This window comes from Natrix helvetica, assembly GCF_964273705.1.
Source record: "Natrix helvetica genome assembly, chromosome: Z".
Taxonomy (NCBI): domain Eukaryota; kingdom Metazoa; phylum Chordata; class Lepidosauria; order Squamata; family Natricidae; genus Natrix; species Natrix helvetica.
This window is the reverse complement of record NC_138554.1, coordinates 3,604,750-3,618,773: the sequence shown is the minus strand read 5'-3', so window position 1 is coordinate 3,618,773 and position 14,024 is coordinate 3,604,750. Positions and strand designations below refer to the sequence as shown.

General features: G+C 48.3%; 2 protein-coding genes across 2 annotated transcripts in view; one reads left to right on the top strand and one right to left on the bottom strand.

Moving 5' to 3' along the window:
• LOC309381836 (zinc finger homeobox protein 2-like) overlaps nt 1-1,012 on the bottom strand; it is a gene marked incomplete at its 5' end in the record, with an annotated part of 13,418 nt that extends 12,406 nt beyond the window's left edge. Inside the window, one exon of the mRNA XM_081933121.1 lies at nt 1,007-1,012. Within this exon, the coding sequence (XP_081789247.1) occupies nt 1,007-1,012 (6 nt within the window). The remainder of the gene's footprint in view (nt 1-1,006) is intronic.
• A 1,244-nt stretch (nt 1,013-2,256) lies between these two features.
• Nucleotides 2,257-14,024, top strand: part of LOC309401952 (capping protein, Arp2/3 and myosin-I linker protein 3-like) — a 38,334-nt gene continuing 26,566 nt past the window's right edge. The window contains exons 1-9 of the mRNA XM_081971339.1: nt 2,257-2,342; nt 2,677-2,798; nt 3,311-3,408; nt 5,591-5,661; nt 7,557-7,630; nt 9,050-9,125; nt 11,892-11,980; nt 12,170-12,264; nt 12,538-12,624. Coding sequence (XP_081827465.1) covers nt 2,743-2,798; nt 3,311-3,408; nt 5,591-5,661; nt 7,557-7,630; nt 9,050-9,125; nt 11,892-11,980; nt 12,170-12,264; nt 12,538-12,624 — 646 coding nt within the window. The 5' untranslated portion in view covers nt 2,257-2,342; nt 2,677-2,742. The remainder of the gene's footprint in view (nt 2,343-2,676; nt 2,799-3,310; nt 3,409-5,590; nt 5,662-7,556; nt 7,631-9,049; nt 9,126-11,891; nt 11,981-12,169; nt 12,265-12,537; nt 12,625-14,024) is intronic.

Here is a 14,024-nt window from a genome sequence, read left to right as displayed (position 1 = left end):
GTATTCAGCCGGTTCAGATCGGTTCACCCGAAATGGTAGTGGAAATCGCGGGCACGTTTTTGAAGCCGGGTGCACGCGTGGAAGGGGCGTGTGCGCCAGTGGTGGGTTCTGGATCTCGTCACAACCGGTATGCTGGGTTACACTGGCCGGGTGTCCTCATCGGGCATGCAACCGCTCTGCGACACCCAGCTGACACCCGTTTGCGTCAAAAACCGGATGCGGGCAGGCGAGCGGGCCAAACGAGCCACCGTTCCAGTACGGTGGCCACTGCTCCCAGCTACCACCGGTACAGCCGTACCAGACCGTACCGCCTGGAACCCACCACTGGGGTCCACCTGTGAAGTGGGCACGCATGCGAAGTGAGAGGGCACCGCGGGGCGGATTAGTGGTAACAAAATGTGAAAGCCACCGCTGATCGCAGCCTCAAAATAGTTAAGATGGCTATTACTTCAACTCCCAGAATTCCCCAGTCACCGAAGCTGGGAATTCTGGGAGTTGAAATGCATACATCTTAAAGTTTGTTGCGGGAGATTGATCTAAAGGGAAGAAGGTTCAATGCTATTTCATCTCTGGCAATTCATGTTCTCTTCCAGTAATTTCTGAGTGGGCATTTAGGAGTTTCTGGTGGTCTCCTTTCCCTTTTTTCCAAAGAATTAAAATTAGGTAAGGCTAACCGCCTAAAAGGAACCTCAGTTTCTGATGACTTCAATAAACACATCCCTGTCCTTTTTAGGGCAAGATTCCTCCAGGTTGTGAGTCCCAGTCTATTTTACTCCACGAGGATTTCCTAGTGGTGTCCCATCCTTGTGTTCTAGGCAGTCCTCGACTTACAACAGTTCATCTAGTGATGGTTCAAAGTTACAACGGTCCTGGAAAAAAGTAACTCATGACCATTTTTCACGCTTATAGCAATTGATGCATTCCCCGTGGTCATGGGATCAAAATTGGCAACTGGCTCATATTTATGACGGTCGCAGTGTCCCGGGGTCTCGTGATCCCCTTTTACGAACATCCGACGAGTAAAGTCAACAGGGAAGCGAGATTCACTTAACAGCTGCGTGACTAAGTTAACGACTTTGGTGCTTCACCTAACCACTGTGGCAAGAAAAGTCGTAAAATGGGGCGAGAGTCACTTAGCAAATCTTTTGCTGGGCGCCGAAAATGTGGGTTCGTAAGTCGAGGACTCTCTGCAGTTGCCGATTCTAGAGCAAGAGTTATGCCCCAGCTAAATGTCTGGAGAAGCGAAACAAAATTAATGAATGGAATGGAATGAAACAGAATAACATTAGGATAGAATAGGATAGGATAGGATAGGATAGGATAGGATAGGATAGGATAGGATAGGATAGGATAGGATAGGATAGAGATGGAATGGAAACAGAATAGAAATAGAAATAGAACAAAATGAAATAGAAATAGAATAGAATAGTATAGTATAGTATAGAATATAGAATAGAATAGAATTAGAACAGAATAGAATAGAATAAGAAATAGAACAGAATGAAATAGAATAGGAATAGAATAGAATAGAATTTAGAATAGAATAGAACAAAATGGAATAGAAATAGAATAGAATAGTATATAGACTATAGAATAGAATAGAATTAGAACAGAATAGAATAGAATTTAGAATAGAATAGAACAAAATGGAATAGAATAGTATAGACTATAGAATAGAAAAAGGAATAGAATAGAATTTAGAATAGAATAGAATAAAAGAATAGAATAGAAATAGAACAAAATGAAATAGAAATAGAATATAATGAAATAGTATAGAATAGAGAATAGAAAAAGGAAGAGAATAGAATTTAGAATAGAATTTAGAATAGAATAGAATAAAATAGAAACAAAACAGAATAGAACAGAATAGAAATTAAAGTAGAACAAAATAGAAATAGAAAAGAATAGAATAGTATAGTGTAGACTATAGAATAGAAAAAGGAATAGAATAGAATTAGAACAGAATAGAATAGAATAAGAAATAGAACAAAATGAAGTAGAATAGAATAAATGAAACAAAACGGAAAAGAGCAGAAGTAGAAAATATAGAATGTAGGATAGAATAGAAAATATGGAACAGAACCGACATTGGAGATTGGATGTGCCAACATTGTGACTTTAAAAAAAAAGCATCACATAGGAATCAGGAAAAGACCTATCCTGTATTGTTGTCAAGGGAAGAATAACATGGCCACATCCCTCAAATGGCATTCGACTTGAATGAAATGTACATTTTTATACGGATAGAAATCCAGACTAAATTTCTTCCTTCTCTTGCATAGCCCGAAAGCTCATTCAATGTCTTGGAGATCCGAGCATTAAACCCATTGAATCACAACCAGGTAAAGAACTGCTCATTTCGCTAACAAAATAAAATAAAATAAAATAGGTTTTATTTATTGACTTGAGGATCGATCTTTACAAAGTTCCTTCCTTCCATCTCTCCCTTCCTTCCTCCCTTCCTCTCTCCCTCCTTCCCCTTCCTTCCTTTCCTTCTTTCCTTTCTTTCTTCCTTCCTTTCCTTCCCTCCCTTCCTTCCTTTCCTCCTTTCCTTCCTTCCTTTCCTCCTTTCCTCCCTTTCTTCCTTCCTTCCCTTCCTTCTTTCCTTCCTTCCTTCTTTCCTTCCTTCCTTCTTTCCTTTCTTTTCCTTTCCTTTCCTTCCTTCCTGACATTCAGATCTTGGTGGAAACAGAAAAAGCCAACTATAACCTGAAATTTCCAACTCCAGAAAGTGCCGGACAGATGACCAGACATGTCAATTCTGCTTTAGCCAAAATTTTCCCAAACCCAGCTTCTGTGTGAGTAAGCGAAAACAGCAAGTATCCTGGGGAAATGATCAAAAAATGCCTGGTGTTTTTTTTTGTTTTGTTTTTGCTGATGCAGCTAGTTTTCAATTTAACAACAGTTCATTTAGTCATCATCATTGTTTAAGAAATCCCTTAATCCCTTGCGGGGTGGAATCTGAGCAACTGAATAGCGCTAGCAGAGTGTTTTTTTAATGGCCGTTTGCCTTTCTTGTTGCCAATGCGGAGTTTTGTTTAGCAGATAGATTCTCATCATGCCCAGAAAGAGAAATATCTGCCTCTAACTAAGATTGAACTCAAAGCCTCCTGATTGCGAGGCGAGAGCTGCACCTCTAGGCCACCGCACCACTCCCTACAACAGACACTGAAAAGAGCGACTTATGACCGTTTTCCAGACTTACGACTATTGCAACGTCCCTGGGGGTGATGTGATCAAAATTCAGACTCAGGTGCTCCTGATATAAATTCGATTTTTTCCTCCCCCCCCCCACCTTATTCCATTCCAGCTGCCTGATCCGTCACGGGAACGTGGAAACGCCGGAGACCTCCCGGGACGTCTCCCCCAATTCGGAAAGTTCGAATTCCACCATTCACAGCATTTGCGGTGAGAGAAGGCGAGCGACGCGCGGAGTCTGGCTTGGGTTTTCAGGCCCCGCATCCTTGTACTCCAGAGAGTTTCGGGCACTGCTATCTTCCCCGCGAAGCCAATTGTATGAAAATTTAATTACCGTTATGGTATATTTTTCCACTTAGCCCACTGACCTGAATCCCGGAAGCATTCTTATAAAAAGCTACAAATTGCTTTGCTGGATCGGGCCATGTCCACTTAGCCACGTAATTCTGCTTTTAAGCGTTCGTAGCCATTGAGGCTTTAGAAGCATATAAATCAGATTTCTGTCATCTCCCCCCACCCCACCCCCCACCCCCAGTTCTTGGCTATCCAAGGTATATTGCTTGCAGTGGCTGAGGTTTCATTTCAAGGAAGCCGAACGCAGAAAAAAATCCATTTTAAACCTCATGGTTTGTTAGTTGTTGGTTCCTTCTAAATGTTTGACAGTTGTTTAGGCTAAAGATTATAAATATAAATGTTATAGACCTAGTCAGAAATGAAGGGCTCCAGCCATGCTGGAAACAGAATTTGGAAGGAGCCGTTTGCGAGAACTCTCAGCGAGATGTCTGTCGCCCAAGCGGTCTTCCTGAAATATTAGATTCTCTAGATCAGGGGTGTCAAACTCAAGGCCCACAGGCTGGATCTCGCTCCCCTGGAAACAGCAAAGGACCAGCTCACAGTGCCTTTGCCAGCAGCGAAAACGGAGCTCAGGAGGGCTACAGGAGAACTTCGCAGCCAAAAATAAAGCCCAGGGGGGGCGGCAGGAGGATATTGCAGCTGAAAACGGAGCTCAGGAGGGCTACAGGAGAACTTCGCAGCCAAAAATAAAGCCCAGGGGGCGGCAGGAGGATGTTGCAGCTGAAAACGGAGCTCAGGAGGGCTACAGGAGAACTTCGCAGCCAAAAATAAAGCCCAGGGGGCTGCGGGAGGATATTGCAGCCGAAAACGGAGCTCAGGAGGGCTGCAGGAGGATGTCACAGCTGGAAACATAGTCCGGGAGGGCTGCAGGAGAATTTCACAGCCAAAAATAAAGCCCAGGGGGCTGCAGGAGGATATTGCAGCCAAAAACGGAGCTCAGGAGGGCTGCAGGAGGATGTCACAGCTGGAAACATAGTCCGGGAGGGCTGCAGGAGAATTTCACAGCCAAAAATAAAGCCCAGGGGGCTGCGGGAGGATATTGCAGCCAAAAACGGAGCTCAAGAGGGCTGCAGGAGGATGTCACAGCTGGAAACATAGTCCGGGAGGGCTGCAGGAGAATTTCACAGCCAAAAATAAAGCCCAGGGGGCTGCAGGAGGATATTGCAGCCAAAAACAGAGCTCAGGAGGGCTGCAGGAGGATGTCACAGCTGGAAACATAGTCCGGGAGGGCTGCAGGAGAATTTCACAGCCAAAAATAAAGCCCAGGGGGCTGCGGGAGGATATTGCAGCCAAAAACGGAGCTCAGGAGGGCTGCAGGAGGATGTCACAGCTGGAAACATAGTCCGGGAGGGCTGCAGGAGAATTTCACAGCCAAAAATAAAGCCCAGGGGGCTGCAGGAGGATGTCACAGCTGAAAACATAGTCCGTGAGGTCTGCAGGAGAACTTCACAGCCAAAAATAAAGCCCAGGGAGCTGCAGGAGGATATTGCAGCCGAAAACGGAGCTCAGGAGGCCTGCAAGATAACTTATCAGCCAAAAATAAAGCCGAAGGGGCTGCAGGAGGATATTGCAGCCAAAAACGGAGCTCAGGAGAGCTGCAGGAGGATGTCACAGCTGAAAACATAGTCCGGGAGGGCTGCAGGAGGATGTCACAGCTGAAAACAGAGCCCGGGAGGGCTGCAGGAGGACATCGCAGTAGAATACAGAGTCCGGGAGGGCTGCTGGAGGACAGTGCAGCCAAAAATGGAGCCCAGGAGGGACGCACGCTCTATTTTCACTGGCAGAGGGCTGCAGGACGTTGAACGGGCCATGCCCACCCCAGCCTCCCGAAGTCCTACACATCCCCGATGCGGCCCTCAATAAAATTGAGTTTGACACCCCCGGTCTAGATGACAGGTTTGGGTTAAGAATGAAAGGGGAATTCTTGTAATAAGGTTGCAAGTGCAAGTCGGATCTTCAGCTTGTCAAGCTTGGCCAGGAAAGCAGTTGAGAGGGAATGTAATTCTTTTTTTGGGGGGGGGTTTGCCCTCGCCCTCAGGAGGTTTCTCGGAAACGTATGCCGCCCTTTGCGATTACAATGGACAGTCTTGCCGGGAAGAAGTTCAGTGGGTGAGTTGATCAGCCAAGAGGAGGGAGGGGTGGCTTGTTTTCTTCATCAAAACTTCCTTCCTTCCTTCCTTCCTTCCTTCCTTCCTTCCTTCCTTCCTTCCCTCCCTCCCTCCCTCCCAGGCAGGAAGCCTTGTTTCCTAAAAACTCACCTACTCGCAAGTGTGTGAGGAGCTGAAGATCTTTGCCCTCAATTTGAGAGAGAAAACATCTTTACTTTGGCAAACAGGCTTCTTTGCCACCTAAAAATGCCTTCTTCTCCCTCTCCTCACCTCTTCCATTCCTCTCCTCACCTCACCTCACCTATCCCTTTCCTCACTTGTTCCTCTCTTCTCTCCCCTTCTCTTCTCTCGTCTCCCTCTCCTCACTTCTTCCTCTCCTTTCCCCTCCTCTCCCTCCCCTCACTTTTTCCTCTTCGCTCCTCTTCTCACCTTCCTTTCTCTCCCCTCTCCTCACCTCTCACTCACCTCACTTCTTCCTCTCCTCTCCGTCTCCTCACCTCTCCTCTCCCCCTTCCTTCCTTTCTCCTCTCCTCATCCTCATTCTCCTCACTTCTTCCTGTCCTCTCCGTCTCCTCACCTCTCCTCTCCCCCTTCCTTCCTTTCTCCACTCCTCACCCTCACTCTCCTCACTTCTTCCTCTCCTCTCCGTCTCCTCACCTCTCCTCTCCCCCTTCCTTCCTTTCTCCTCTCCTCACCCTCATTCTCCTCACTTCTTCCTGTCCTCTCCGTCTCCTCACCTCTCCTCTCCCCCTTCCTTCCTTTCTCCTCTCCTCACCCTCACTCTCCTCACTTCTTCCTCTCCTCTCTGTCTCCTCACCTCTCCTCTCCCCCTTCCTTCCTTTCTCCTCTCCTCACCCTCATTCTCCTCACTTCTTCCTCTCCTCTCCGTCTCCTCACCTCTCCTCTCCCCCTTCCTTCCTTTCTCCTCTCCTCACCCTCACTCTCCTCACTTCTTCCTCTCCTCTCCGTCTCCTCACCTCTCCTCTCCCCCTTCCTTCCTTTCTCCTCTCCTCACCCTCATTCTCCTCACTTCTTCCTGTCCTCTCCTGTCCTCTCCCTCCCCCTTCCTTTCTCTCTCCTCTCTTCAAGTCTCACTCCTCACTTCTTCCTCTCCTCTCCCTCTCCTCATTTTTTCCTCTTCTCTCCCTCCTTCCTTTCTCTCTCCTCACCTCACTCTCCTTCTTCTTCTCCTCTCCCCTCCTCTCCCTCCCCTCACTTTTCCCTCTTCTCTCCTCCTTTCCCCCTTCCTTTCTCTCTCCTCCCCTCTCACTCTCCTCACTTCTCCTTCTCCTCTCTCCCTTCCCTGACTTTTTCCCCTTCTCTCCTCCTCTCCCCCTTCCTTTCTCTCTTTTCTCCTCTCTTCTTCCTCTCCTCTCCCTCTCCTCACCTCTTCTCTCCCCCTTCCTTCCTTTCTCCTCTCCTCACCCCTCATTCTTCTCACTTCTCCCTCTCTTCACCTCTCCTCTCTCCCTTCCTTTCTGTCTCCTCTCCTCACCTCTCCCTCCTCACGTCTTCCTTTCCCTCTCCTCTCCTCTCGCTCTCCTCTCCTGTCCTCTCCTCTCCCTCACTTCACCTCTTCCTCTCCTCTCTCCTCCCCTCTCTTCTCCCACTCCCTCCCTCTCTCCTCTCTTCTCCTCTCCCCTCTCCCTCTCCAAGAATTTTCCTTCAGTCCTCTTTCTTCTGATGACTCTGCAGCCTCTCATCTATCCTTTCTGTACTCTGAGGCTTTCCCTCCCACTCCCAAGGTCCTTCGCCCAGGCCATGACAATGGGGGAGAGGAGGAGATGGGAAGAACAGGGGTGCTTAATGGAGCCGCTGGAGGCCTTGGGAGGAATCAATGGAAATTGTAAAAATAATTGAATGTTTTCTTATCTCTGGTCCTTCAACCGCTTCCAGGATGTGGACACGATTTATCATTCCGAAGACAACCGGGAGTTCAACCTGTTGGATTTCTCTCACTTGGAAAGTCGGTGAGAAGCTACCTTTAGAGGCCTCCACCAGTCAGGGGTCTCCCCTCCCCTACCTCCCCTACCCCAGGTCCTCCTGGACTGATGGTCTCCTCTCCGAGCCTGGTACCCACAGTTAGACTGTAATAGAATAACAGAGTTGGAAGGGACCTCAGAGGTCTTCTAGTGCAACCCCCCTGTAGGAAACCCTACACCACAAATGGTTTATCCAAGATCTTCTTAAAGACTTCCAGTGTTGGGGCATTCACAACTTCTGGAGGCGACTTCTGTTCCACTGGTTAATTGTTCTAACTGTCAGGAAATATCTCCTTATATCTAAGTTGCTTCTCTCCTTGATTAGTTTCCACCCATTGCTTCTTGTCCTGCCCTCAGGTGCCTTGGAGAATAGTTTGACTCCCTCTTCTTTGTGGCAACCCCTGAGATATTGGAAGACTGCTATCATGTCTAAGAGTAAGGTTCTACATTTAGGCAAGAAAAACAAAATGCACAGGTGCAGTATAGGTGGTACCTTGCTCAATAGTAGTAACTGGGAGAGGGACCTTGGAGTCCTAGTGGACAACCATTTAAATAGGAGCCAGCCGTGGGCAGCAGCTGCCAAAAAAGCCAACACAGTCCTAGGCTGCATCAACAGAGGGATAGAATCAAGATCACGTGAAGGGTTAATACCACTTTACAATCCCTTGGTAAGGCCACACTTGGAATACGGCATTCAGTTTTGGTCACCACAATGTAGAAAAGATGCGGAGACTCTAGAAAGAGTGCAGAGAAGAGCAACAAAGAGGATTAGGGGACCGGAGGCTAAAACATAGGAAGAACGGTTGCAGGAACTGGGTATGTCTAGCTTAAGAGAAAGAAGGACTAGGGGAGACATGATAGCAGTCTTCCAATATCTCAGGGGTTGCCACAAAGAAGAGGGAGTCAAGCTATTCTCCAAGGCACCTGAGGGTAGAACAAGATGCAATGGGTGGAAACTAATCAAGGAGAGAAGCAACTTAGAACTGAGGAGAAACTTCCTGACAGTGAGAACAATTAATCAGTGGAACAGAAGTTGCCTCCAGAAGTTGTGAATGCCCCAACACTGGAAGTCTTTAAGAAGATGCTGGATAGCCATTTGTCTGGAACGGTATAGGGTTTCCTGCCTAGGCAGGGGGTTGGTCTAGAAGGCCTCCAAGGTCCCTTCCAACTCTGCTATTGTATTGTATTATTGTATAACTCCCAGAATTCATCAGTCAAAATGGCGGCTGGGGAACTCTGGGAGTTGGAGTCCACACAGCTTTAAAGGGACGAAGGTCGAGAAACGCTAGAATTCAAGACTAAGTTTTAAAAGCAGAGGAGAACTTTGTGAGGTGAAGTATCGCTGGTTTATCCTCCTTCTCTAACTTCTTTTTCCTTCTTCCTTTTCCATTTGTCTTCTCGTCCCAGAGACCTCGCTTTGATTGTGGCAGCTTTGGCTTATAACCAGTGGTTTACCAAACTTTACTGCAAGGATTTGCGGCTGGTAGGTTCCTGCCACTGGTCCTTGAGTCCTTTCTTATTTGGGGTCACCTGTCCACTGAAGGGAGTCCTCGCCTTTCAAGATGGATGGGTGGGAAAAATGGATGGATGGATGGTGGATAGGTAGGTGGGTGGGTGGATAGATGGATGGAAGCAAGGATGAATGGATGGAAAATGGATAGATAGAAAGATGAATGGGTGGGAAGAATAGAGGGATGGATAGATGGGTGGGTGGGTGGGTGGATGGACGGATGGATGGATAGAGGAAAATGTGGATGGACAGATGGATGGATGGATGCAAGGATAGATGAACGAATGGATGGAAAATGGATGGATGGATGGATGGATGGATGGGACGTACATACGTATGTACAGGTAGAGGAAAGTATGGATGGATGGATAGAAGGATAGATAAGGGATGGATGGAAAATGGATGGATGGATGGATGGTGGATAGGTAGGTGGGTGGGTGGATAGATGGATGGAAGCAAGGATGAATGGATGGAAAATGGATAGATGGAAAGATGAATGGGTGGGAAGAATAGAGGGATGGATAGATGGGTGGGTGGGTGGGTGGACGGACAGATGGATGGATAGAGGAAAATGTGGATGGACAGATGGATGGATGGATGCAAGGATAGATGAAGAAATGGATGGAAAATGGATGGATGGATGGATGGGACGTACATACGTATGTACAGGTAGAGGAAAGGATGGATGGATGGATGCAAGGATAGATGAACGAATGGATGGAAAATGGATGGATGGGACGTACATACGTATGTACAGGTAGAGGAAAGTATGGATGGATGGATGGATAGAAGGATAGATAAGGGATGGATGGAAAATGGATGGATGGATGGATGGTGGATAGGTAGGTGGGTGGGTGGATAGATGGATGGAAGCAAGGATGAATGGATGGAAAATGGATAGATGGAAAGATGAATGGGTGGGAAGAATAGAGGGATGGATAGATGGGTGGGTGGGTGGATGGACAGACAGATGGATGGATGGATAGAGGAAAATGTGGATGGACAGATGGATGGATGGATGCAAGGATAGATGAACGAATGGATGGAAAATGGATGGATGGATGGATGGATGGGACGTACATACGTATGTACAGGTAGAGGAAAGTATGGATGGATGGATAGAAGGATAGATAAGGGATGGATGGAAAATGGATGGATGGATGGATGGTGGATAGGTAGGTGGGTGGGTGGATAGATGGATGGAAGCAAGGATGAATGGATGGAAAATGGATAGATGGAAAGATGAATGGGTGGGAAGAATAGAGGGATGGATAGATGGGTGGGTGGGTGGATGGATGGATGGATGGATAGAGGAAAATGTGGATGGACAGATGGATGGATGGATGCAAGGATAGATGAAGAAATGGATGGAAAATGGATGAATGGATGGATGGGACGTACATACGTATGTACAGGTAGAGGAAAGTATGGATGGATGGATAGAAGGATAGATAAGGGATGGATGGAAAATGGATGGATGGATGGATGGTGGATAGGTAGGTGGGTGGGTGGATAGATGGATGGAAGCAAGGATGAATGGATGGAAAATGGATAGATGGAAAGATGAATGGGTGGGAAGAATAGAGGGATGGATAGATGGGTGGGTGGGTGGGTGGATGGAAGGATGGATGGATAGAGGAAAATGTGGATGGACAGATGGATGGATGGATGCAAGGATAGATGAAGAAATGGATGGAAAATGGATGAATGGATGGATGGTGGATAGGTAGCTGGGTGGGTGGATAGATGGATGGAAGCAAGGATGAATGGATGGAAAATGGATAGATGGAAAGATGAATGGGTGGGAAGAATAGAGGGATGGATAGATGGGTGGGTGGACAGACGGACGGATGGATGGACAGATGGATAGAGGAAAGTGTGGGTGGACAGATGGATGGATGGATGCAAGGACAGATGAACGAATGGATGGAAAATGGATGGATGGATGGGACAGATGGATGTACGTACAGGTAGAGGAAAGTATTGATGGATGGATACAAGGATAGATAAGGGATGGATGGAAGATGGATGGATGGATAGATGGATGGATGGGTGCGAAGAATGGATGAATGGATGAGTAGATGATGGTTGAGTGTGTGGGTGGATGGACAGATGGACGGGTAGAGGAAAGTATGGATGGATGGATACGATGAAGGGATGGATGGATGGATAGATGGATGGGTGAGAAGAATGGATGGATGGATGAGTAGAGGATGGATGGATGGATCGGTGAGTAGATGGATGAATGGATGTAAGGATGAATGAAGGGGTGAATGGAAAAATGGATGGATGGATAGAGGAATGGATAAACAGACAGATGGATAGATGCCAGGATGGATGAAAGGATGGACAGAAAAATGGACGGACAGACGGACGGACGGATGGATGGATACAAGGATAGATGAAGGGATGGATGGAAAATGGATGGATGGATGGATGGATGGGTGAGAAGAATGGATGGATGGATGAGTAGATGATGGATGGATGGATAGATGAGTGAGGGGTGGATGGATGAATGGATGCAAGGATGAATGAAGGGATGGATGGAAGAATGGATGGATGGACAGACAGATGGACAGATGCCAGGAGGGATGGAAAGGATGGACAGAAAAATGAATGGATGGATGGATTGATAAGGAGGCTGCTCAAACGGTCGGCTGGACCTCTAATCATCCAGGCCAGCTCAAGTCCTCCTCCTGCCTCCTTCTCTCCTTCCCCCCTTTTCTTCTCCCTTTCCAGGGCTCCGAGGTCGCCGAGCAGATTTTGCACACGGTGAGCAAGTCTCACCACTTGGAGGAACTGGTGCTGGACAACGCAGGGTTAAAAACGTGAGCCCCGTCTCTCGATTTTGACATTCCCCGGGAGTGACCCCCAAAGGCGGATGCTGCTGGGGGAGATCATTTCTCTCCTCCTCCTCCCTCCATTCTTATCCCTTCCATCTTTCTCACGTCGCAAATCCTGCTTCTCCGGTTAAGATTCCCCGCCTGATCTGCTCCTCTCCTTCTCTTCGGCCGCAGGGATTTTGCCATCAAACTCGCCAACGTCCTGGCGGAAAACGCCAACACTGCCCTCCACGTCCTGACGCTCTCCCACAACCCCTTGGAGGACAAAGGTGAGGGACACCCCGCCCCCCAGGGCTCCCCCATAAATTGAGCAGAGGGGCTTCAGCTCCCAGGATGCTGGCTGGGCTGGTGTTAGGGGTTCCCACCACATCTGGAGGACAGGGGGGCGGGTTTGAAGATAAGGGATACAGCAACGTCCGCGAACACTGGACCCTGCAGAAGACTGTGGGATGATCTAAGCTTGCTTTGAAATGGGGGGGGGAGTCCTTGGCAGGGAGGAGAAGACCCTGACCCCTCTCTCTTCTCTCCCCCCCCTTGCACAGGTCTGGGGGCCCTGAGTCAGCAGCTCCTGTGTTTTCCCAAAGGCCTTAGCAAACTTTGCCTTTCCAAGACCGGCATCACTGCTAAAGGTACCCCCCCGGGCACCGTTGGAGAGAGGGAGGGATTGGAAGAGGGAATCTGTGGTGGGCGCTGCTTTGGAGAAGGATCTTGGAGCAGCGATGCTGCCTTGGCCTTCCTTTCGAATCCTTCGAGGTAGCTGAAGGAGGGAGGGAGGAAGAAGGGGAAGAAGGAAGGAAGAATGGAAGAAGGAAGGAGGGAGGGAGAAAGGGAAGGAGGGAGGGTTGAAAGAAATGAAGGAAGGAGGGAGTGAGGGGGAGGGAGAAAGGAAGGAGAGAACAATAGAAAGGAAGAGGAGGGAGAGAGTGAGGAAGTAGAGAAGGAAATAGAGGAAGAGGAAGGCAGAAACAGGAATAATGCAGGGAGGGAGGAAAGGAGGAAGAAAGAATGGAAGAAGGAAGGAGGGAGGGAGAAAGGGAGGGAGGGAGGGTTGAAAGAAATGAAGGAAGATGAAGGAGGGAGGGAGGAAAAGCGGGAGGGAAGAGGAGGGAGGAAGGAAGGATAGAGGGATGGAAGGAAGGGAAGGAAGGAGGGAGGGAGCTGGAGGGAGAAAGGAAGGAGGGAACGATAGAAAGAGGAGGGAGAGAGTGAGGAAGTAGAGAAGGAAATAGAGGAAGAGGAAGGCAGAAACAAGAGTAATATAGGGAGGGAGGAAAGGAGGGAGGAAGGAAGGAATGGAAGAAGGGAGAATGAAAGGAAGGGAGGGAGGATTGAAAGAAATAAAGGAAGATGAAGGAGGGTGGGAGGGAAGGGGATGGAGGAAGGAAGGATAGAGGGATGGAAGGAAGGAAAGGAAGGAGGGAGGGAGAAAGAAAGAAAGGAGAGAACGATAGAAAGGAAGAGGAGAGAGAGAGTGAGGAAGTAGAGAAGGAAATAGAGGAAGAGGAAGGCAGAAACAGGAATAATGCAGGGAGGGAGGAAAGGAGGGAGGAAGGAAGGAAGGAAGGAGGGGAGGGAAGAATGGAAGAAGGGAGGAGGGAGGAAGAAAGGATTAAAGGAAATAATGGAAGAGGAGGGAGGGAGTAGGGAAGAAAATAAAGGAGGAGGAAGGCAGGGACAAAGACAGGAGCAAAGGAAGAATGGAGGGAGGGAGGGAGGGTTGAAGGAAATATAGAGGAGGGAGGGAGGAAGTAGAGAAGGAAATAAAGGAAGAGGAAGGCAGGAGCAAAGGAAGAATGGAGGGAGGGAAGGAAGGAAAGGAAGGAGGAAGGGAGGGGGAAAGGAAGGAGAGGAGGGAGGGAGGGAGGGAGGAAAAAAGAGGAAGGGAGGAGGGAAGAAATAGGGAGGGAGGAGGGAAGGAAGAAGGAAGGGGAGGGAGGGAGAAAGGAAGAGGGAAGAAAAGGAAAGAAGGAAAGAGGGAGGGAGGAAAGAAGTAGAGAGAAAAGAGAGAGAGAGAGAGCCTGGGGAGGGC